At 49.3% G+C, this 24477-nt stretch overlaps 2 protein-coding genes across 2 annotated transcripts in view; both read left to right on the top strand.

The window, feature by feature from the left end:
- The window catches only part of HOXA3 (homeobox A3), a 33956-nt gene that overhangs the window by 3559 nt on the left and 5920 nt on the right, over window positions 1-24477 (top strand). Inside the window, exon 2 of the mRNA XM_065883369.1 lies at window positions 14010-14092. The gene's annotated coding sequence lies outside the window, so the exon portion shown is untranslated. The remainder of the gene's footprint in view (window positions 1-14009; window positions 14093-24477) is intronic.
- On the top strand, window positions 5961-8219 carry HOXA4 (homeobox A4). The gene is made up of 2 exons (XM_065883867.1): window positions 5961-6588; window positions 7141-8219. Exons 1-2 carry the CDS (start codon window positions 5961-5963, stop codon window positions 7497-7499), a joined length of 987 nt encoding a protein of 328 aa, XP_065739939.1. The 3' UTR covers window positions 7500-8219.

Below are 24477 nucleotides of genomic sequence, written 5' to 3'. Positions count from 1 at the left end.
CACCCTAGGAATCGCCAGCAGAGCACGCTTTAGTACAAGTTCACAGTCAACTCTCCTGCCTGGGCCAGCTTTCCCAACAATTAGGGCTGCGTCTTTATTTTTAAATAAAGGAAAAGTCTCCCACTTCCATTGCCTGCTTTCTCCCCGTCTTTTCTTTTCTTTCGCTTTTTACGAGGTTCCCCTCGCAAAAGCCTCCTACTCCAAATGTTCCTTGTAGACGTAATGATGAGTGATTTTAAAATAATCTCATTCCTATTTAAGTGATGACAAAAGGAGGTAGGAGGCTGATTTGACAGGAAATACAGTCACAAACACACAAAAATATCCAATTCACCCTCTTACTCCAAAAGGCAGTGGCAGAAGCAGGGCATCCCTGAGCTCCTGGGCTGGGGGGCTTCCCCTTGAAAGAAGAGGCACAGCTTTGTGTATCTTTGTGGTTGTAACTGCAGGTCAAAAAGTTGAGGGTCAAAAGTTTACGTTGTGCAGCGCTCTTCGTCATCTGCCCAGACAGAGTTTGATGTCAATGTTAGAGTTGTGATCTTGACTATCAGCACAAAAGATAAAATGGCTCAGAGTGACGCGTGTATCACGGTATGGACTCCAGGTGAACCCTAGTGGTTGAATGACCTCAATTACGAAGAAAAGGATAGAAAATTCCTCTTTTCAAGACTAATACATGCTGTATTTCATCTTGAATTATCGCTCCCATTCTAAGGGAATAGCAGCAGGTAAATAGGCATAGATTATTGAAGCACCAACACCCTAGATGCTGGAGAACCAGGAGTCTGTTTGTGCGTTTGTCACAAAATAAAAAAGCTCAAAACTCATCAGTGGACCTTTAGAAATAATGTAGCAAGTTGCCAATGTTCCATCATACCTTCAAAGGAAAGAGATCGGGCAGGAAACTTCCTTTATTTGAAAACTGTGATTTTGATTGGCCAGTTTTTTTCCTTTTTAGTACCTTTAATGATCCCTAAAGTGTGTGAGAACAAGGGCAAACACAGGCACTTCTTGCTAAGTGTATCCTTTGCAATTTTCAAGGACAGAATGCTTTTTCCGAAACTGCCACCCACTAAATGCAAAGAGCTGGGAAGGGGAGAAAGGAAGTGGAAACCCTCCGGAAAGGGGCAGGATTCCTCTACCCCCTCCACCAGTGAGAAAATGCTTATTGGTACCAGGAAAATATTCCTGTTGTTGAAAGTTTTTCATTATGTTTATTGTGAACCCTACACTGAATGTAAGAGAAATGCTACAATCTATGGGTGAATAAACTGTAAAGAATACACCATTTGAGCAGGAAGGTAGAATCCACAAATGCCAGACCTCTTCTCAAGACCGCAGTGACAGACTTCTATTCTCCAGAAAATACTCTTGAAAAATACATTTGGAATGAAAGCCAAGGAGAGGGGAAGCAAGCTAAGGAGGGAGGGCGGGAGAGTAGAAAAGAAAGGGAATAGTGTGTGAGGAGGGAAGCCTACTGGAACCATGCCTTGTGTGTGCACTGCAACTGGAGAGCTAAACAATATTTTATTTTTCACGCACCTATATTAACGTTAAGTGTTGGTACCGTTAGCATCTATTTTCTGGGGGACATATTTTCCTTTTCTGTGTATTGATCTTCAAGTAATTCGTGTAGGGAAACAGAGAAGAGAAAGGTGACATTTTTTTCTAGGTTTTTCCTTTAATTTTAGAGATAAACTAATTCAACTACTCAAAATGTAGACCCTTGCAGGGACATTTAAGATCATCCCACTATAGTCTGCTTGATTAGATTTGCTGGTGCCAGGTATGTTCAGGGGTAAGAGCAAATATTTCCCAAACACTGCCTTTGTGGAAGTAGTCAGGTTGCTTTCACTGTGCGATGTGTAAAGTTTTCACTCTGGCCAAGAGCTTGAAGCCAAATGGGGGTGTGCCAGATGAGAACAGAAGAAAAGGAACAACTGTGGTGACTGCTGTTACAGCAGCGAACACTTCACCACATCTGGGCCAGTGAAATGAAGAAAACGGAAAACCCCCCCATTAGTCACCAAGACAATTATGCGTCTCTTTGACAAAACCCTGTTATTGTGTTATTGGTTAAAAACGCGCCACACCTTAGGAACGTGTCAGCTTCAATAATCACAGACACCTCTTAGCTAGTTTTTCAACTCAAAGAAAATGTACCTGCAGAAGTTATTGCTTTTAGAGTGCTTACTTTCTTTATTTGGAGGACTTTAATCTTTAGGCCTCTCACACAATCCTGGTTAAAATTCATGTCTAATCCGGATATGAATTTCATATGCCTTATGCCTGGGTTGTGTTCATTAGTATAAACTTCTATAAGGAAATTACCCCCAAACAGTTAATTGGTCAAATGGCTGATAAAGTATTGCTTCTCTAAAATCCTATGCCGACTGTAGGTGGGGGAAGCCCTCAAATGCCACCATCAGGCATTTTGAAATTCAGTCCTTCTCCCGTGCCCTCCAGAGACGTGCTTCAGACAGCGAACAGTCAGTCTGGGGGACTCTCGCTCTAGAGAACAAAGGACAAATACAGTCAATACATTCCATAACGTTTACATTTCCTTTGCTCCCCGCGCCTTGGTTTTCCCTGAGAAGGAGTGACCTGGGCAAAGCACCCACTCTCTAAAAGACATGGTATAGACCTTTTAGAGGCACAAAGTCCAAGGCCGAGGTGAACTTCAGGTCAGCGCGTCTAACAAATATGAAAATGTCGGCTGGTGAAGGGCGCGCCTTGTGATTTAACAAAGACTGTCAATGCGTAAGATTAATAAGAAACAAAATGCGCACGGTGTCACTGTTCGGTCACTTTGAAACTTGGGACAGGGCTGCATTCAAGAGGGAAGGCTGTTCCAAATATATTCAAAATGATTCAAATCAGATTCAAACTAGGCTGCAAAACACTGCCCCCCTCTCGCCCTCCCTCTCCCTTGGACTCCCTTCACTCTCCTTCTCCATCTGGGACTTGAGGACATGATGAAAAGTTATTTCACTTAATGGGACTTTAAGAAAGCTTTTGTTGGGAATATATGTTATCCCTGCACGTGGAAATGAGCAAATGTGCTTACCAGTTTCCCAAGAAAAGGATAACGCTTTCACCCTGCTTGGGACTGGAGCCAGTTGGCGTGCGAAGATTAGCACACTCCCTCTCTGCTCGATTTCAGGGCATCCCATCTTTTTTCGGACAAGGCGCTGCTGGTAAACCTCAGTTTATTTATTAATTGAGTTAGTTTCGTCCTGGCTTTACTTTGGTGTCTTGGATCACATATGAAGGCAAGAGTTTTCTTTGTTTTGTTTTTCAAAAGATTATTTGATTCAATGGAATGATGCTATGGCTTGCGAAGAGAGATTGTGGAAGGATCAGAAAAGGTACTGAGATTGTTTATTACAGCCATAAATCTTGCAGTAAAATGTCAAAATGTCGGTGTGTGAGATAACACTTGGTGGTCCTGGCTTCGTTTGTGTTTATGATACGAACCACAAAGACAAGTTACAGGCCTTGGGGGGATTCTGTGTAAGCCCATCTTCCTAAAGTAATAGAACCACATGAAACACAGGCGCAGTTAACTCGTTTAGGTTAACCATATACAAAACAGTGCCCGAGCCTCGTTAATACTTTAAAATAGAAACTTGGTAGAAGGTTCTAAGGCTAAACAACATGAATTTTGTGTTTTAGTGTCTGTAAATAATATTGAACAGACATGGTTAAGACCTTAGTCTGATGACACAAGGAGGGAGGCAAAATTTCCTTGTCATGTTTTTTCTTCCCAGAAGCTTAGAGAGCCCAGTTTTGCTAATTACTTTATGTATGTACATATTATTCATGTTATATAGTACACTTAGAGAGCCCAGTTTTGCTAATTACTTTATGTATGTACATATTATTCATGTTATATAGTACACATATGTATATACTATTTTTTCTTGCTGTAGAGAGATATTGGTTTAGGCAGCTATATCACAGGCTAGAGAGTCTAGAGAGAATGTCTAAAGATTTACACTCAGTGTTGATTTCTGTCTGTGGCTTAGATTTCATTAAAAAAAATTTTCAGGGTGTGCCATGTCAATGGACAGCACTCTTCACAGACACACATCCAATGTGGAAAACCTCTTTGTACCACTTCAGGGTGACTGCAGTTAGAAAGCTAACATGATCCCTTTTTTAACCTCTTTTCCTAAATTAGTTTAAAGATTAGTACCATATAATGGGCTTTATGTGGCTAAGCATTAAATGACTATCCATCAAATGGATATATTCCAGCATTTAGTAACTCATATGAGTAACCGATATAAATGAAGATAGAATTCACATTCCTTTTGAAGTGTCTCCAGGCTTAGGCTATGACTTTCCTTGCCTGCGTTTCAGACTCAGTTGTGAGAAGGCAGTTTATATTGCTCTTTGAAAAATCAACTAGGGTACACCAGCTGAAAAATCCTTGCTTTACATGCCAATATGAAAGTGTTTTTAGAATGGTGACTACGCTAGTTAAACGCACTGCTTTAATCTAGGCTGAAAAGTAGAGGATCTAGGTATGTCTGTCACTCAGAAAAGGAAAGGGAAAGTACACACAACGAGTAAGGCATCAGTATTTACTTTGAAGATCAACATTAGGTGGAATTAATAAGTAATTTATTTGTTAATAATGGCATAATTAGTTTACCCATCAAATTTCAATTACCAAATGGCAGACAACAGTCCTCTCTCCCCACTTTCCAGAGCTACTGACATCATTAATATGCTAATTTCCAGCAATCCAGAAATTATAGACCGTCCTTAAATATAACTTTAGCCTCAGATACAGCCTGGAAAAGCAAGCTAAAAGACAAAACAAAATTCTTAGCGGGAAAAGACCCCTCGACACAGTGCCTATGCTATCCTTAGTTTGTTTTTGTTTGGAGATTTTTCTGAAGTAGGAAGTTGTTGGTCTCAACGCTCGATTTTGTGGCGGCATCATCGCTCTTATGCATCCCCACCCTTGGGCCACTTTCTCACAATCGCACCTACTACACTGGAGCATGTTTCATTCTGAATCGACACCTCCATCAAATGAGATGCTATTAGGAAGGTTGTTTGCTTTTTTTTTTTTAGGTAAAAAAACCAAGTATCTTCTGCTTCTAAAAGAAAGAAAAAAGGAAAAGTGCTCATCCGGTTGTATTGGAATTGCCTTGCTTTACATCCAGGGGCCGATTTCTCTCAGCTGCTCACCCACCCACCCTTTTCGCTCCTGCCTGGCTTCTCAAACTGGGGACGTTGGGCGCGGACGCGGCGGGCATGATGTGCGGCAGGGAATCAGCTGGTGAGAAAACCGGTCTGTTAGCCTCATTCGTTTTATTCCCCGGCCAGGATAAAAACCGGAATACCCCCTTGGTCCCGACGCCATTCCCTCCCCCAGGCGGCCTCGAACCCTTGAGGACGCCAGGCCAAGCTAGGCTGGGCCCCGAGGTCAACGCTGGGCCGCGGCCGCCTGTCTGCCCCGAGGCCTAGGCCAGAGTAGGGCACGCATAGGGCTCGGTCTGGGCATCCGAGAGGACCAGAAGACTGCGGGCCCTGAATTCCCAGCGGAACTCAAAGTTGGGGGGTTGGACGCCCAAAGCTCCAGTTCCCTCCCTCCTCCTGGAGCCGGACAGCAGCATCCATCACCAGCCCGCGCGCTTCCTGATCCGGGTCCGCGCGCGCGGCGCGCACATTGGCGGGGGCGGGTCACGTGGCGGTACTGGGCGGGGCGCGCGCGGGGCCGAGACCGGGGACGCGCGCGCGGGCGAGCCGGGGGGGAGGAGCGGCGCGAACTTTGGTGGCGTCGGCGGCGGGGGGAGGGGGAGGGGTGGGATCTTGACAGCGGGGCAGGGGAAGGGAGCGGAGGAAAGGGGGGATGGGAAGCGAGGCGGGAGGGGGAGGGGCCTCGGCGAGCCCAGAAAAACGACAACGCGAGAAAAATTAGTATTTTTGCACTTCACAAATTAATGACCATGAGCTCGTTTTTGATAAACTCCAACTACATCGAGCCCAAGTTCCCTCCCTTCGAGGAGTACGCGCAGCACAGCGGCCCGGGCGGCAGCGACGGCGGCCCTGGCGGGGGCCCGGGCTACCAGCAGACCCCAGTGCCCGCGGCCCAGCACCTGCCGCAGCAGCAGCCCCAGCTCCCCCACGCGGGCGGCAGCCGAGAGCCCGCAGCCTCCTACTACGCGCCGCGGGCCGCCCGCGAGGCCTCCTATCCCGCAGCCGCGCTCTACCCCGCGCACGGTGCCGCCGACACCGCCTACCCCTATGACTACCGCGGCAGCGCCAGCCCCGGGCGGCCGCCGCAGCCCGAGCAGCCCGCGGCACACGCCAAGGGTCCCGCGCACGGCTTGCACGCGAGCCATGTCATGCCGCCCGGGCGGCAGCCCCCGCCGCCGTCTCCCCCGCAGCATCGTGCGGCTGCCTCCGTGCCCCCGCGGCGCTGCGAGGCGGCTCCCGCCACCCCGGGCGTCCCGGCAGGGGGCAGCGCCCCCGCGTGCCCGCTGCTCCTGGGCGACAAGAGCCCGCTGGGCCTGAAGGGCAAGGAGCCCGTGGTGTACCCCTGGATGAAGAAGATCCATGTCAGCGCCGGTACGTGGCGCCGCTGGGGAGGCGCGGTAGGGTGGGCTGGGACCGAGCCCGGGTTCCAGGGTCGGGGCGGGGGTCGTGGGGAGAGGCCGAGGGGTTGGGGGCCTCGGGAGGGGAGCCCCCAGCTGGCTCTAGCTACAGTGGGATGTGGGTGTGTGCGCGCCAGCCAGCCGCCTGATCCCAACGTGAGAATCCTTTTGTACTCGGGGTCCCTTTATCGGGAGATTTACGAGACGCCAAACTGTTAGGGCAGTAATTATAGCCCCCATAAATTTAATTGCCCTGGCAGAGGCTTCAGGCCATGTGTCTTTGAAGCTTTTCTTCAGCCCCAATGCCCAGCACTATTCTTTATGGCTCTCGGGTGTTTCCCTTGTCAATAGCCTGTGAAACATTTTCTTTGCCGTTTTATGTATCTTGCGTGAACTTGGTGTCAGGTTATTATATAATGATGATGTCCAATTGCTCTTCCCCCACCCCACCTTCTCTTTCCTCCTCTTTTCCCTCTCTTCCACTCCCTCCTCCTTGGCTTTCTCCTTCGGGGTTATGGGCTTTCAGTCAACCCCAGTTATAACGGAGGGGAGCCCAAGCGCTCCCGAACCGCCTACACCCGGCAGCAGGTCTTGGAGCTGGAGAAGGAGTTCCACTTTAACCGCTACCTGACCCGGCGTCGCCGCATCGAAATTGCCCACACGCTCTGCTTGTCCGAGCGCCAGGTCAAGATCTGGTTTCAGAACCGAAGGATGAAGTGGAAGAAAGATCACAAACTGCCCAACACTAAGATGCGATCCTCCAACTCGGCCTCGGCCTCAGCAGGCCCACCGGGGAAACCACAAACTCAGAGCCCACACCCGCACCCCCATCCTCACCCTCACCCCCACCAGGGCGCCTCCACACCCATTCCCTCCTCCATATAATCTTCCAGAGCTCTAGATCAGTTCTTGCCCTCACATGCTTTTCTTTCCTCTTCTGCCCCTTTCCCATCCACCCCTCCCCATCTGGACTACAACAGACCCCAAAACAAAACTCAGCTTGGTGAAAAGGATAATAAAAGGTGAAAAGGATAATAAAAAGAAGACATTTTCTGGGTAAGAGTGTGAGCTGGTTGCCGCCCAAGAGAGGACAATGGCCAAGATGCTGACTAGTGGGACAACCTGCTGGCCTGAACAAGGCTGCCAGGTTTGGGTACCTGAGAAGAGCCACTTGGCATCAAATACTTTTGAGATGGCTAAAGTCAGTCGCACAACCCATGCTGACTGGGGACATGTACGTGTATATTTGTTGCAAGCAGAAGAAATCAGACCCTTTTCCTAGCTTCCTTATTTCCCCTTCCCTCATTAAGGCAGCTCATACAAGCTTGTACCGAACTGAATAAATGAGTAGACATTGTGGACCTCACAAGATTATTTATTTCTCAGAATGTACAGAGCTTGATGGTAGATGTGACACGTTAGTTTCCTTTCCTTTCATTTATTTAAAATATTGTTGTGGAGATATTGTTGTCTTTTTCTGAGGCACAATCTTGGGGGAGGGAGAGTGCATTTAGACCCATGTGCAACTTTACAAATTGTGGTGTGGCTCTATAGAAAGACATGTGCTAAGAATAAACTCCGTTTAAAAAACAAAGTTCTGAGACATATTTGTGTGTTTCCTACTTTTAATTTAAAAAAAATTATCTCAATTGAAATGGTTGACCTTGCATGTAAAATTCCTGTAGATGGCTTGAGTTGCATTCACTTGGACTAACTGCTCACATAATTTGTTCAACTTGAGCTGAACTCTTGTCAAGTTTGACCCACTGTGGGAAAAGTTCCAAAGAGCAGGAAGGCTCTTGAGCTCTGAGAGGGCTCCTCTTCCCAAACTTGGCCAGGCTTTCAGGCTTCAAGTCTCTGTAAGGCATAGAAACGTGTCCTTCTCTGCAGTGAAAGGTGAAACTGCGCAGTGCTGTGGGCCCAGGACTTTCTGCAGCTGTTCTACATGCTGAACTCTGAGCACACTTGGAAAGAAGTGGTCTCTTTGGTATTTGTTGCACCTTCACGCTTAATCTTTCTGTTCCCCTGGAGATAAAAACTAGTTTGTGCAAAGAGTTGAGATTGTTTTTTGTTTCTTGGCTGTTTATAAGGTTCTCTTCTTCACTAACTACAGCTTGGGATTTTTGTTTGTTTCTTTTTCTTTTCTTTTTTGAAGCAGGAGCTTTCAAAATAAACTGAATTTTCCCAGTACATCCTCCAGAGTTTCTTCTGAGGAAAGAAAAAGCATAATGACACCTTAAGCAAGGTAGACCTGGGAGTATTAAGTGCTGGAAGAAAGCCAGTCTCTGAACTAGGGTCGCCTTCCTCAAATGCTCCTGGATCTTTCTGTGCAACCTAGAGATCTAGACTCAGAAGGTTGAAATCAAACCCCATTCTCAATCTTCATAGCCCTAGTATTTGTTTACTGATTTACAAATTAGTAAAGAGGATTTAGACTTGGTTGTCACTGAAGGGAATACTCTGCAACAAGATTCAGAAAACCAACAGCCACTAGCCCCCAAATATTAGAACTGTAACCTGGCTTTGAATGAGTGTAGTTTTTAGTTCACGTAACAATTTTAGCAGAGATGGGAGGGGGGAACTCACCTACCTCTGCAGTATCAAGAGGATTTTTAAACACATTTTCCCATCAGAGGCTAACCATCCTTAGCCAGTAGTCAGTGCTGTTACCCCTTTCGCCTCGGCTGCTCTGTGTGTGATAACAGGCAAGGGTGATGGTTCTCTACCTGGGAGCAAACCAGATCTGAGAGGAAAGTGGACACCAGTCTCTGAGGGGCCACCTCCTCTCCCCAAGAAAATTCAGGGGCAAACAAATACACTTCTTCCCAAGTCAGGCCAAACCTGGCATAAAGTGCATTTTATAAGGTGCCAACGGGTGCCAGGGATTTCTGGAGGCCCTGCAACTGCTGCTAAAACTTATTAACCCTCCCCCTACTACACTCACTTGTAAAACGAAATTAAATCACGCTGAAAATAGCAATTTCCCCAGGAATCATTAATCACCTCATACAATAAATACTCTTTGTAATTCAACAGCAATTCTGAAAGGCATTCTCTGGGAAAAGTCTGTGGAGAAGCGAGGGATCTTCTTGAAAATAATGTGGTCTCGGGCGAAGACCCAGCATCTTGGCTGTCTGCTCAAAAAATGCCTAGACTCTTGGTGGAAATTGAGTGTCGAGCTGCAAAACCTCGAATGGCAGATTATCATCATTTAAGGTAAATTCTTATATTTCTCCTTGGTGAGGAAGGAGGGGTATGGGGGCATTCATTAGCTTCATACTGGGGGCACTTGTATAGGGGTGGAAGGGGTAATTTTCTTTCACTTTAAATCTATCCAGGAAAAAAAGAGGATCGAGATTGTTTTTCTAATATCCCAGAACAAAATGGCAGTTTTTGCCCAAGCTGTCTTGATTATTAAGGTATTGGTAAGTTTTACAAAGCCAAAGTTACCCACAATGATCCAAATGATTATGTCATTTCTTCAAGTGTTTTGCCTGCTTCAGATTTGGTCTTTAAGGGAGTTTGTTATAACAACTTAGAAAATCCCACTTTGTGCTTCAAAATCGTTCATTGTCTGCCCCTTGCTAGGGCAACCATAAGAGTTCACCCAGAGGACAAATTTTCTATCTCATTAATTTTTTTTTTCAAGCGGACCCTACTGGCCCCTCAAACCCTTGGCCTTTAAAGACAGTATTTTGCGTAAGCTCTGTAAGCCTCCTACAAAAATGACCCTTATACATGCTCCCCTCTTCTTTCTCTCTTTTCCCCTCCCTCCCTCTAACACACACTCATCTGCTTTAGTCACAGAGCCACACTGCACATGACTCCGGAGGTAAAAGTTTTGTCAACATCTGAAATCAACCTAATCGGATAGGAGACACTTTAATGGTCACAGTTTGAATTAAGTACTTAACACTCTCCCCCATGAAGAGAGATGGCACTTTTCAGGCTCTCTTTCCTAGTTTTGCTGAAATCTACGATAGACCCGGTGTTTTATTACAGCAGGAATTCAACTGTGACAGGTATCGTAGAGTACTTAATACCCAGGATGGACCTCCTGGGAAGATTACCTAGATATGTGGAGAGTGGGCCCTCCACACAGCATCTTTGACTTTATATTCACCTGTCCCAGGGTGCCCACATTCCCCCCACTTCTCAGCCTCGTCCCCATGGGATGAGTATCACCATCTCTCCTCTGTCCCCCTGCTTCCCTGAGCTTCCAATCTGTGCTGCTTTTCTCACCACTGCCTTTTCTACAGCCCTTTCAACATAGAAACATATCCACGGCTCTTTGGAATGGAAAGAAAGAAAAACCCCCGAAGAATCACTGTAGCAAACAGAAACCTGGGACTTCCTGTGTGAATGCGTTGGCTCTGTGCAGGCAATAGGCTGTTCTTTGTACTCTCTTGGTCTCTGCATCCCTAGCTGCGGGCTGGTATTGAAGAACACAGGCTTACCTTTCCCAACAGCTGCTCCTGTTGCCCCTTGTCTATATTATACACTGGCCCAAGAATAACTGCTTCCTCTCTCAGAGAGTAAGGGCTGGGAAGGAGGAGGAAGAGAGTGTGTTCTAACTCCTTGATAGCATCAGGGAGGCTGCTGGTGCTGTTGTGAAACTTCAGTCCTGGAACTCTGGCATCTCTTCTTCTCAAGGCCCCAAACTCATGGGGGCCCCTCTCCCCCACCCCTGCTTTCAGGCCAGTCCCACCCTCTCTGGGATTGATTCCTGGGGCTAAAAGAGATCCCCTGATTGAAAGGATGTCCAGGGCAAAAGAGATCTGGAGGCTGTTTTGGTTCAGTCTTCTCAGTTTACCAATGAGGAAACTGAGGCAGCTGAACGCTTCCCCTTCACGTTCTTTATGTTAATGAGTGTGTAGTTTGAACAGAGTCTTTGGTCTCACCTTGGGTAGGGGTAAGTGTACAGACATCTTTTCTCTGCAGCAGCCTGGAATGGACATATGCATCTGAGCTTACACGTGAAACAGAGGGCCACAGGTGTCCAGAAGCCAGGGAAGAAGGGTGGTTTCTTGCCTGATGAGACACCAAAGCAGCTGGGGAAATCATGTAACCAAACTGCTTTAGCCAGTGCGCTGAGACAGGTGGGCTGACCTCTGGGCTCAGGAGGGGACCAACATCAGGGCACCTGACTGTCCACAATTCTCCTAGTCCTGGAATGACTAATTCTACTATGGCTGGCCCTGGGATTTACATGGCGGTGGCTTGCCTGGGAGCGGGCATCTGCGTTTCGGAGGCCTGGGAACTAAAAAAGTTAAACAAGGATCCTGGTTGCAGCAGATAAAGGTGTAGCGCCTGTTCGAGGGAGATATTGAAATTGTAATCTTTGTGGTCACGTGACTCATTAAATAATTAATGCGGATCATCAGGAATGGATCGGAGTCGTCAGGGCTTCACTAGGAATGAATCTCTCAGAAGTGAGTCCCCCAACTTCCTATTTGATTTTTAAAAGCACACATACTCAGTTTTGTATCCAAAGGCTTTTTAACTCCTTCAGGAGTGGTGGAGAGAGGCCGTCAGCGGCCAGGACCGGAGCTGGCGGGCCCACGCTGGGTCTTGGGGCTTTTCCTGCAGGGGTTCTGTGAGTCTGTGGAGCGTGCCGCGTCCGGGCAAACGTGAGTTCGGGCTCGCGATTTCTGCGGTCACATCTTGGCTTTGGTGATGAAGTGGGACGGATGAGCAGACAGTTGGTAATGTTCTGATTCACACTGGGGAAGGCTGCAGAGATACCACAGAACGGACGCGCGGCTTTGTCCAATTTTCCCGGTGTTCATAAATCACCCGCGCCGGGCGAGCGCCAAAAACGCGGAGAGAGAGGCCGCGGTGGTGGCGGCCATTGCAGAGGGAGAGACCTGGGCAGCATCTCTTTGTGACTCATTAGTCTGAACGATTTATGGTGGAACAGCAGCCATGAATATTTGACTTGGGGGTAAGGAAGTAGCAACAACAATAATCACCGTAATAATGACAATACTGGTAAGCGTGAGGGGGTGGGGATGTGTGTCGTGGTGGATGTGGTGCAACAGATCCGTCTGGGGCTAAGCTGAGTGGTCATGTGCAGGGTAGCTAAGCCCCACCTTGCTCAGGGTCAGGCCAGGATCCCCAAGGCCAGGGGGCGCTCCCTTTGGGGACATAGAGGGCAAGTCTGAACAAGAGAAAGGGCCCAGCATGGATTCTGAGTCCCAAGTGCTTGATGGACAATGGGGCCTGCAGGTCGAGGTGGTGGCAGAGGGCAGCTACTGCTGGTGTGCGGCCACTTGTTCAGTGTGCTAGAGGGCCCTGAAGCCTGAGGGTCAGGGTACTTACCGGCTATTTGGGAGCCTCTCTTGGTACTATCAGCAGGATTGCATGGACGCGGGACAGCCACTGGGGCTAATTTAGGCAGGCTGGAGTGTGGGGAGGCCACCCAGGCCTGGGTGAAGGGTTAGTGGGGCAGGGACAGAGCTGTGGAAGCAGCCGGCCCTCAGAGTCCCAGCCCAGCAAAGAACTTCTCCAAGCCTGAACCCAACGCACAGGAGGATTCTTTGTCCCTCCTCAGAGTCTTCCCCCATCCCCCGAAAGTTGGCTAGTTAGAGAGCAAGAGAGGGTCGCAAATATCTTAAGGAATGAGGCAGCAGCGGAATTAGGGCCTGGAGCGGCTCGTGGCTGCTGTGCATAGGGAGGCTGGGTAGGGCCCCCAGATCGGTTATTGTCTGATGCCCGCATCCTTCCCCGTTTCCCCCACTTCCAGAAACCATAACTGGCCTACTCTGAGGGACTGGGCACTGTGGTGGTCCCGCCAGCCCACTGGGACGGAGAAAGGATGCCCCAGGGCTTTAATGAACCAGAAGACAAAACCTCACAAGACTGCCCCAGCCCATGGGCTGAGCTGGAATCTGATTTCGCGCCAAACAGAAATGAACACTATTAGTGAGGTTTCAGGAGAGTCCGTGATTGAATGCTCCCAGACAAGGCTTCCCTTTGTTAGCAAAAGAAAATAAAGCGTGCATTCACATCCCCAAGTTGAGGTGCGAGAGGAGCTCTCGCAGCAGAGCGGACACCAACAGAAAGCCTCTTCCACCTTCTTGTCTTCCTCCGTCTGGTCCATTTTCTTCCCGCTTCCCCTCCCCCCCGCATAAAAAGAAAAAAAAAAGAGTGTGGGTGCGGAGATGGAGTATGTATTTATTTTACAAAAATAAATCATCATCTTCAGGCTATGTGTAGACCGGAACCTTTCAAGCAATGAGTGAGCCGCATGGACGAGTGCCCTGGCGACTCCTCCGTGTCCGCGTCACCCCGGGGGCCACCCTGGTGCCCGCGCTGCCTTCGTCTCGGCCTCCGGCCTTCCAACTCCCTTCCTCCGCAGCCGCTGTTCACCCTCTGCTGTTTGTTTGTCCGCAGAGCGCCCCGACACCGGAAACGGCGGTTCCCTGAGCGCTCGGAGCTGGAGACACTCTCGAGTTCAGTCTTCGACATCTTTCGAGGTAAGCGCTGCGTCAAAACTCTTCACTGCCCCGGGTTTCGCACCGGGCCTTTGGGCAGGAGTTTACTTTCCGTGGCAGCTGCAACCCCATGCCCTTTGAAAGAGGTGCTGGTCAATATTCAACTTCAGAGGAGTTTGGGGCTGGTTCCCCTCAGCTGCACGCCCAGCCAATGCGGGGCTCTAGCGGACAAAGCTCTGCCCCAAAGCCGACCTCGTACGGAGGGGCGGTTGCATAGACCAAAGATGTGTGTCTGTGTGTGGGGCAGGGGGCTCAGAAGGGTGTGTTTGTCCCCTCCGGCATGCCCCAGACAGACCAAACCGCTACAGGGAACAGCAGGGCAAAAGCAAGTAGAGGCCACTGGCGCGGCGGCCGCTGCGTGGGCTGCTCTCCTTGTGGACTGTTTGCGGCGCCTGCGGAGACTGTGAGCTCGGCAGTTGTGGCCAGTCCCAGCTCTGCGTGGAGGAAACTTGTGTCGCCGCCTTGCAGTTTCTTCTATCGTTTTGCCTTTTCTTGGCACGAAGGAAGTTGCTGTATTTCAAATGTGTAGACCATCGCAGGCAGCTGGGCTTCTGGGTTTCTTTAGCCGGGCTGATCCGCTGATCCTCCTATACGAAAAGCACGAGTTTTGTATGTCTCGGCGTTTTCTTTTCCTATTTGGAACAAGGGAAAACTCTTTAAAATTCTTTTCAAGTTCTGGCTTAATTTGTTCTCTTAGTTTGGGATGCAGGGAGGTAATTACTGTGGTTTATTACCTTGTAAAAGATCCATAAATTTGGTGCCTATTTGGGGGAGGGGCTGCTGGAATAGCTTTCAAAAGCTTGGGTTGAAAGAATGGATTTGCTTTGTGCTTTCAGGAATTACTTATTTTAAAAAGTTTTCTGAGATTTTTATCTTCTATTCCCTAGGCCTCAGCCTTCCCCGAAATCTGCTCCTACAATAGATATCAGGTTGTTAATTAATCAAAACATGCTATTCAGTGTTGCTCTAAGACTGATATGGTATTCTAGATACAATTATTACTTTATCAGATAGGAAGTAAACAAAGTAATTGTAAAGCTGGTTACGTTCTCAGCTACTGTATGTCTGTTTATACCAAGTATAGATGGAGCATTTCAGGAATTTGCAACTCAGTGTGTACTTATGATTTGCATCTCTGCACACAACAGAACCACTGCATGTGTAAATAGTTGCAGAGGTCTGCGGCCATGTGTATAAAATGATATACACATCCATATGTGTCCAGAGAACTTGGAGCTCATTTGTACTGTAGTTGCACCCACAGGAAATATCTCATGTTAAATAATGATCTATAATCTACTCTATCTCTCTCTCTCTCTCTCTCTCTCTCACACACACACACACACACACACACACACACACACACACCCCGTGAGCAAAGAAGGCCCTACCTAACGCTGAGTAGAAAAACCACTAAAGTAAAGGGAGAAAAATGTTAAGTGTATTTTTGACAGAGAAATCAGATTGCAGTGTTTGAATACAGATATAGCTAATCTGCCAACAGCCTTGCAAATATTGACTCAAGCTCTGTATCCTTGGTCACCTGCTCCTTCCAAGACAACTTCACGGCTATTTTGGCTCTGGTGCACGGATCCAGGGTATGTGTCCCCAGCCCTGGCCAGGTTGGGTGGGGGAGTCAGGAGAGGGGGGATTGGCAGCTGGGTTTCCCAACCTGGGCTTAGATACTTGAGCATCTCTATTCTTGTTCTCTGGAACTGAACCATAAAAGACCCACAGCCTTGCTCCAGGAAAGTGGGTTTCAGAGTGGTGAAGGAGGACTCTCAGCTGCTGGTTCCCCGGGGGCTTGCCCAGACCAAGGTCTCATAGCGAAGCTGTTTTCACCTCAGAAGTTAAATTTCCTTTGACTTGCTCAGATTTTTCCCTTCACATCCCACCCAATCACCCCATCCCACCCCAAGTCGTTAATGTTAATTGTTAAACAGCAGTTGGAGCATTAACTGGGCTGTTAATAGCGGTATAGAGGCTCCTGGCTGGAGCTGAGATGCTGCTGGGCCTTGCTGGCGTTAAGGCATTTCTCTGAAGCAGTACCAAAGACTTCTCCCATTGATTTATGGCCTCGGGAGTTTTGGTTTGCTCCAGATTGCTCTGAGAGTTCTGAAGGGGGCCCCTTCTCATCTTTGAGTCGAAGCCTGTGCAGAAACTTTGGTTGGGAGCAGGCAAGGGGTTTGCCAGGCTATCTGGAGAGCTCAGGGTGAAATTGTGTGTGTGGAGGGGTAAGGGGAGCAGAGGACAGTGTATTAGTTGTCTGAGTCCTCGGGGAACTGGAGAGTGCTTTTTGAAACCAACCTTTGGTCCTGTCCTCTACCCCCAAAACGTGAGAGAAGCAGGTTTTCACTTTGGGTTCTCACTTTCTAGCTTGTGGCTTCGTTCAGAGCTGGGAAAGTTCACAAAGAGGTTCTCTCCCAGCTATCCCACAGACAGAACCTTATTGGAACACTACCTCTAGCTTAGGCCAGGGCTTACTTCCAAGGGATTCGGTCTCCTCCTCTTTTATTGCCCTTGTGATTTGGACATCCCCATGACCAGGCCCCTTTGCTGAGGGCCTTACATTCTCACCAGGCCTCTTCTGCTCCTCTGTGGGGGAGGAGAGGAGGGAAGGAATCATGCACAGCTTCCGGCAGCTGCTACAAGTGAGTCCTCACACTTAGAGAGGCCTAGCCAGCTGAAGACCTACTCTCGAGGAACAAAAGAATATGGCATGAGGATCTTACCACCTCAGAGCACTCCCCTAGTTCAGAAACTAAGACCTGAAAAGAGGAACTTTTTAGATGGCTCCTGAGAGGGTGAAGTGTTAAAGTCAGTGGATGGTGTCACCAAGCAGAAGATAGGAGTTGGAGTGGGATGGGGAGGGGTAATGCCAGGTTCTTCCTGAGCTGAGTTGGTCCAGTTCAGTTTCTGATGGTGGACACAGAGTTGTCTTGGGGGAGGGTGGGCAGACTTGTCTGCAGAGAGGGTCCTAGATTGTCTAGTAGGTTAATTCAAGGGATGCCAGCAAAGGTTGGTTCTTTTTTTTTTCCTCTCTTGCAGAGACAATTAGATCATTTCCCCTTACATTTTTCATCATCAGAAGCTTATAATTTCATGTATCACTGAGCTATGCACTAAGGAAATGTGTAAGTACAGATTTGGCCAGGGCGCTTGGTCCCTTCAGATTTAGCAAACCCTGACCCACCACTCTAGACCCAAGCATCTCTCTTCTAGGGGGTTCCCGTCGAAAAAAACCAACTGGACTTGGAGGAGGTGCTTCAGCCTTTTGTCAGGTAATTATGGGCCTTTTGGGTTTCTCCAGTGGCTGTGGTGTATGGTGTGGGTGTTCGCAAACTCCATACAATGGCAGGCCATTAGGGAGTCCACTGACTAGGCCAGTCCTTATTGGGTTTTCTTCTGGAAACAGGGCTAGTGCCTTGCCTTTTGACACACTGGCCAGCGGGCCAGGGGAGTCTAGAGTGCTTGGGTGTTCTGGGTTCAGTTTATGTGTGAGTGGAAGACTGTAAGGAAAGTTCCGTGGACTATAAGAATGGAGATAGAATTGCTGTTCCCTTGTGTCTGGATCATGTGTAAAGAAATATAAGTGGAGATAAGTGGCCTTGTGTGGCACGTGTTGGGGTGGGAGGAGATGCCCCCAACGTCCTACTGCCCTAGACAGTGCTTCCCTTCCCCATTGCTGGTCAAGGTCCCCCGCTTCACCTCCCCAAAAGCTAAATGTTCTGCTTGGAAACCTAGTTCCTTCAGTGATTCCCTATTTCAAATAGAAGGATTTAAGTTGACGTATGACCACGTGAGCACATAATACAGCACATTATTGTGGCATTTGGAGCGGAGACCCGGGCGGGCTTTGCCTGTGATTACGTTTTCTAGATTCTCTACAGAGCGAGAGCTTTTCCCCCCACCCCCTCGCACCCACCTCCTCCTTCTCCTGCCCCTTCTCCGGAAAGCGCTTTCCTAGCGGGTTGCAGTTTTCAGCGCTCATGGAGCAGTTCTGGGCGAGCTAGCGATGGGACTCCAGGCCACACCAGGAGGATGGAATTTATTTTAAGGTATTTCCGTTGATTGTTCATATGTAGAGTGAGTTATGGCTGTGAGAGACAAAGGTCAGGTGAGGAGACCCTTGTTCAGGGACAGGACCCTCAGCCCTTCTCTCCCTTTGTTTCTCCCTTAGAACCGAAAGCATTTGAAAGATCCCCAGTAGCGCCTCAGACTGAATTTAATTCCTTGGAAAGTACTGGGGGGGCTGTAAAGGAAGGGGCACTCGGGGGCTACTAGGTGGGCCTGGTGGCCTCCGACGCTCCAGTGGCTTTGTCCACTGCATCGGGGCTTGAGTCCCAGAAGCTGAGCCCCAGGCAGAGGGAGGGTCCCAAAGCGCCGGCTCAGGCCAAGGTGGCCCACGCTGTGCTCGCTGGACACGACTGCCTGGAGGGGGTGGGGGCTGAGTGAAGGAGAAGGGGGATCGCGCCCCATTTAGCCGTGTTTGCCGGCCCGGATGGAGGGTGAGGGCTGACCTGGACAGCCAGAGCAGCTGGGAAAGGGAAATCAATGAGCGTCCAGATGCGCTGCCATTTTATTTATTTATTTTTTTTTTTCTGCCATTTTATTGATGGTGCTTCAGGCCACTTTGTTCAGTGCTGGGTTGCAGGAAGCGCTTTCCCACTTGCCAGACTGAAGGAGCTAGACCCTGAGGACTAGCCATTGTTTCCCTGAGCACCCTCTGCCCGAGTAGGGGTGGAGAAGGACAGCTCAGATCTCGGAGAGGCTTGGGGTGGGGGCAAGCGTGCTGAATGCCCAGAAGCTCTGTTATTCTAACATTCAGGAGACAGAGAGAGCAGGGAGCTGGAGCTGCGTTTGGGCTTCATAATGCACAAGGCTTGGGCGCCCCCTTGTACGCCCTCAGCCAGCTAGGAGGGCTGGAGGACTGGCTGGTGTGCCCTGGGCTGGAGGGAAGTCTGAAGGCAGATTCTGCAGAAAGCAGAGGCAGACATCTCAACGGTTTCAGAGCCCCAGAAACGGTGCTGTAGCCAGAATGGGGGCAGAGAGTTAAACAGTGTGCTTCCAAATTACTGGGAAAGCCTGAGCTAACTGGGCTTTAGGGACCCAGCACTCCCGGAAAGGATGGAAACTCCCTGAAAAGGTGATGGAAACTTCGCTTTCCTTTGCTCTTGAAGCTCTTGGAGCAGAGAAAACAGATGCCTACAAGGAGTCGGGAATCGTATTTGTCTCCTGACTTAAAAAAAAAAATCTTATTTCGTTCTGCACTGGAAAAAAAATCAAATCAGGTTTCCCCTACTTGAGTGGGATTTACTTCCCCAGACGGAAGGGCTGCTTCAGCCCTCCCCCGCTACTGGCCCAGGCGCTAACCGTGTTTAACTGAGGCCATTTCAAGTGCTCTAAAACACCCCTTGGAAATAAAATGTAAGCTTTAATTGCTGTTCAATTACTTGTCAGCATTTCATATGATTTATGACCCAGTTCTGGTACATTTTTGACCCAGTTAAAGACTCATAAATAATATAGTTTCGCTAGAAAGAATGAGAGAGGGAATAGAAGAGGTTTGTTAAAGGCATCTTTTTATTGTCGCTTCAGTGCCAGCACGCGGAATAAATATCTAGGGATGGACTCTTGAGCTGACTCTGTATAAAAGTGTGCACAGAGAGAAGGCAGTAGTGGCGTTTATAGAGAACCGGTTGGCTTTTCCTCCACGGAAAGAGCTAAAGCCACTCCATCATAGCTAAACAACAGCTATACTTCTTTAAAAAAGGCTAGTCCCCTTTTACCCTCAAAATGCCAACTTCAACCTCACAGGCAAGCTTATTTCCTCATTGATTTTCCTCCCCAATCTGGGATTTCTATGCCTCTTCTTGCCAACAGTTATTCCTCACCTTCCTGCCTGGCTGCATAGCCAGCCGTGGAGCCACCCACAGGCCCTCGCAGATAAGTTCACAAGGAGGCCCCTGTGAAGGGTAGAAAGGCACCAGCGCACCTCCGCTGTTCCAGAGATTCTTCTAGTGCAGAGAAAATGTTTTCTTCTAGTCCACATGGGCGAGGGATGGGGGGCGGGGGCATGGGACTTAGGGGTATTGGGGCAGCTAAGGGGTCCTCTCCCCAAAGAAAACCTCAGCGGTTTTGGCAGAGCCGGGTGCATGGCTGCGGGATTTACCTAGAAAGGGCGCGGCGGCAGCGGCGGTGGAAATCGACTGGCGATATTTTTCTTTTAAAAAGCAGTAACAAACAAAAATCCGTCAGCTATTATACATTATTATTTTTAATCACCTCGCCTGCCTAGCTCCAAAAGCCAATCTGTTGGATGTCAGCAGAGAGGCCTGGACCCGGGCAGTCTGCGTGCCAGGCCGCCAGACCCTAGTCCTGAGGTCCAAGCCCTACTTCTGCCCGCCGCAGCCCGCAGCCCGCAGCCCAGAGGCCACCTAGTCGGGGGCGGGTGGAGGCCCGGCCCGAGCTCCCGCCCCGGCTTTCGCAGGGCTCCGGCGGCTCGGCGGGTCCAAGTCCCCGCGTTTTGCCGGCACAGCCCTGGCGCCGGCGGAAAGGTATGCGCCCGGGGTGCCCCATCCCTCACCTCGGCGCCCTGGGCCATCCCCTCCCCCGGCAGGTTCTCACGAAGAGCTGGCCTTCCCGGCAGCTGGCTTAGCTGAGAAAGCGGCGAGTCGCGTCAGCAGTTTGGAGGAGAAAGTGCGGGTTGATTATTGACCCACGCCTTCTTTCTTCAAATGCCACATCCAACCCGGCCGGTTTGAAGAGAAAATGCCGCCCAGCGGATTTTTGCGGCGGCTCTCGCCTCCTACGCTGCCTGGCTACCCCTTTCAAGTCGCGCTGGAGCAATATGCCATAAGGAGCAAGTGTTTGCTGTTTTGTGTTCTGTTTACAGCTTTGGGGCGCCGAGTCATAAATCTTGCCCAGCCATAAATGACAAAAACCATTGGTATGCATGAGGCCACCCTGGCCCGGAGTGCTTTTTGATTTCTCCCTTTTCCCTTGGCTTTGTTTTTGCTCTAAGGTGACACTTTGGCTCCCTGACAGTTTAAACATACTACTTATATTTTTAACACCTTCCTTTGAGAAGGACCGGCCGCTGACACCTTGGAATTGCACGAAAGCTCCATTTCTCTCTTTTTGCCACACACATATCCTTGCAGAGTTCACTTCTGAATCTGGGGAGTTGAGGGAGGCGTTAAGGAGGAGAAAGACCATCCATTCTCCTTAAAGTTTTGGCAATGTTACCAGGCACATCGGGCCTTTGCTCTGCTCAGCGTCCCTATCTACCACCAATTAGGGAAGAAAATATAGGTGTACGTTCCCGCGGGGGGTCAGAACTTTATCTGTCTTTGCCTGAGAGTGAGCTGCGTGTTTGAACTGTGAAATGGGCACAGAAGAGCTGGAGACCCAGGATTCTAAGCACCTTTGTGTGTACCTGAGCCCAGAGTGTCCCATTTCACGGCCTGGACAACCTGCATCTCCCCCAGGCTACTTCCCTCCCAGCCGCCAGGATTTCAAGGGTTTCTACTTAAAAAATATAACCAAAGACACCCCAGTTGGCTCTTGGGGCAGTCTCCCGAGAAAGGAGGCCCTATCCCAGCTCCCCAGATACTGGCTTTGAGGTTCTTGGATTGGGGGTGGCAGGTGAGGTGAGGTAAACTGCCCAAAGTCTGGGGAACTCTCTTCTCCTGGTTCCGTCATCCCTTCGCCCCGCAACTGGAAACGTCCAGGGCACAGGGTAAGGTGGTTTCCTAAACGGATTCCTAAGAAAGAGAGCCCCTTTGTGAGAGCCGTTTGTCCTCATTAGCATAATTTTCCTGGACTTCAGGGACGCCTAGGAGCGGGGAGAGGGAGGGCGGTGAGGGTTGGGGGGAGGCTACCCTCCTCCCGCCGCCACCGAGCTCCCCCGCTCGCTCCCATCCCTCCCCTCGCCTCAGCCCCATCCCCCACGCCGGCCCACGTTCCCCCCTAGCCGCCTCGGCCTCCCCTGCCGCCCGCCCCCAGCGCCCCCCACCGCACCCCCCGACCAGACGCTGCTCCGCGTGTAATATTCATAAGAAACATACCCACGTCGGTGCCACTAGCCCAGGCAGAGCCCTGCGCCGCGCTAGCGCTTATCTCCGGGCCGCGGCTGCTGCCCTCGGGAAGGGCAGGGGGCGGGGGTGTGGGGGAGGGGAGGGAGGGTGGGTGGGTGGGGTGGGTGGGAGGGGGGGTCCGAGCCGCCCCAGTCCGCCCTGGGCGAGCCTTGCCGGAGCAGCTAGGCGGCCACGCTCTGCACCGCGGCGTCCGGGCCTCGGGGTCTCCCTCCCGCCCGCCGTCTCGGCTGATGCTGAGGGTCGGTGCCCAGCCTGCGCCGAGGGGACCCGGCCGGGCTGCGGAGCCGAGCCGGGCCGGGGGCCGGAGCCCGAGCCTGCGCTCACGGCGCTCATCAGAAGTTAAGGTAAGCGGGGTCACTACCGGCCGCTCTCGGCGCTGAATGGTGGAGTTTACGTCTCGGTGATTTATGGCTGCAGACTTAAATCTCGGTTCAAGAAGAGTTCACAAGCCGGAGCTTCCTTCCCGGCAGTGACTGATACCCTTACACTTCGAGTTCAGGCCGCTCTCCCATCCCCGCCCCCACCTCTTCCCTCTCGCTAGCCCAGCCTCAACTTTTCGGGGTTGGGGAGGAGGGGAAGCAGTGGGCGAGGGAACGCGGGAGCTCTTACCCGCTGTTCCCGCTTAAACTCGGGGTGAGGGCAGGCCGAGGAAGTGGCGGGAGTGAAAAAGGGAGCAGTGTCTGAAGGAAGGAGGTTGAATTTGGGCAGATCTTCCAGAGAGACAATAGGCTTGCTTCCTGCAGTCAGTTTAGCCTCCTCAACTCTTTCAGTTTTTGCACCTGGGGGTTACTGTCCAGAAACGGATCTTTTCAATGGAATCTCCTCCCATCCCCAGCCCTTGCCAGGGGATGCAAAGCAAAGTTTCCTGGCTGGCAAATCTCCAACTTCTTTACTAGGTTGCAAACTTTGGGGGCTGGGGTGGGGTGGTGGATTATGTGGGCCCCAAGGTGGTTATCTGTTGGCCTCAAACAATAGGAAGGACTTTGGTGGGTGAATTCACATTTTAAGTTTATGGAGGTTGTTGTTCGCTCTTAGAGTTTCAACGGTAGTTTTTATTATTTTATAAGACAATGCATAACTTGACGAAAAGACCGTAAGCCGCAGGCCGGTGTAGCCTGTGATAATGAATTAGCAAGTCACTTGAAATATTGCATGTTCAAAATCAGCTTAATTTTGTTTTATCTAATACCTTGCTGTTCAAGTGTCTGGAGTAATTTTCTTAACCTGACGTTTTATTTTACACAAGCCCAGTATCTTAAAAATTTATAATGGCAGACATTAACACTGCCAAATGTAATTGGAGTTATTTTCAGTGAAAGAACAGGAAACGGAAACATTAAATTGCTATTCTGTTTTAAATTTTATTTTATCCTTTATTTACTTTTTGATCATGGTATCTGTAGCTTCCTATCTATTTCCAAAAGAGAAACAATACTCCAGGGCTCAAGATCACATACAATAACTCCGGATAAGGGCTGCTGTAATTTTTAATTGAGGTTCTGGAAAATTAATTGTGCCTGTTTTCCAAATGTTGGTCAGATTGTTGGTTTAATAATGAAATCCAAAGGAGTCCATTATTAAAAACAAAATTATAATCATCCACTGCTATATGCTTATTACATTAATTTTTTCTAGTTAACAAAGTGTCTGCTATTCCTGGAATCTTGAATAACTTCAGGACTCGAATACACATAGTTGAGGCATGAAGTGTAAGCCCTTTTCAAATTCAATTACAATGAATTTGTCATTGTAATTTTCTTAAATGGTCAGAGAGACTAACATTCTGATTGTGTGTGCGGAGCGACTATTTGAACTCACGTGAAAGTTTTCTGAGCTGAGTGAGAACCGGAGGTTGACCATGCAAAGGTGAAAACAAAAATAAAACATAGATTTCACTTATACAATATGTTTTCTAAATAAAAAGGGTTGAGAAGGCTTTCGATTGCTTTTTAGATTTCCAGGTTTGCCCTTTACTTGGTGTTTCTGAAGCAGGTAAATAGGCCAAGTAACAAATATCAACAACAACAACAGCACACAAAGATCAGGGAACTCTGGCAGGATTTTATGGCTTGTGCTTCCATCCCTCGTCCGGAGCCAAATGACCCCCATACATCACATTACATAGCAGTTTCTAAGACAGAACCTATTATCGTTAAGTTGGAAGGAGAGTTCAAGCCGTGGTCATGGAGATGACGCTGGTTTTTCAGGTTCCTGATGGGTTTTTTTTTTTCTCTAATCCATCATGTTTTAACAGGTAGAATTTGATAG

This window comes from Phocoena phocoena, chromosome 9, assembly GCF_963924675.1.
Source record: "Phocoena phocoena chromosome 9, mPhoPho1.1, whole genome shotgun sequence".
Taxonomy (NCBI): Eukaryota; Metazoa; Chordata; class Mammalia; order Artiodactyla; family Phocoenidae; genus Phocoena; species Phocoena phocoena.
Note: the sequence above shows the minus strand (reverse complement) of the source record. Positions and strands in the feature narration are given on the sequence as shown.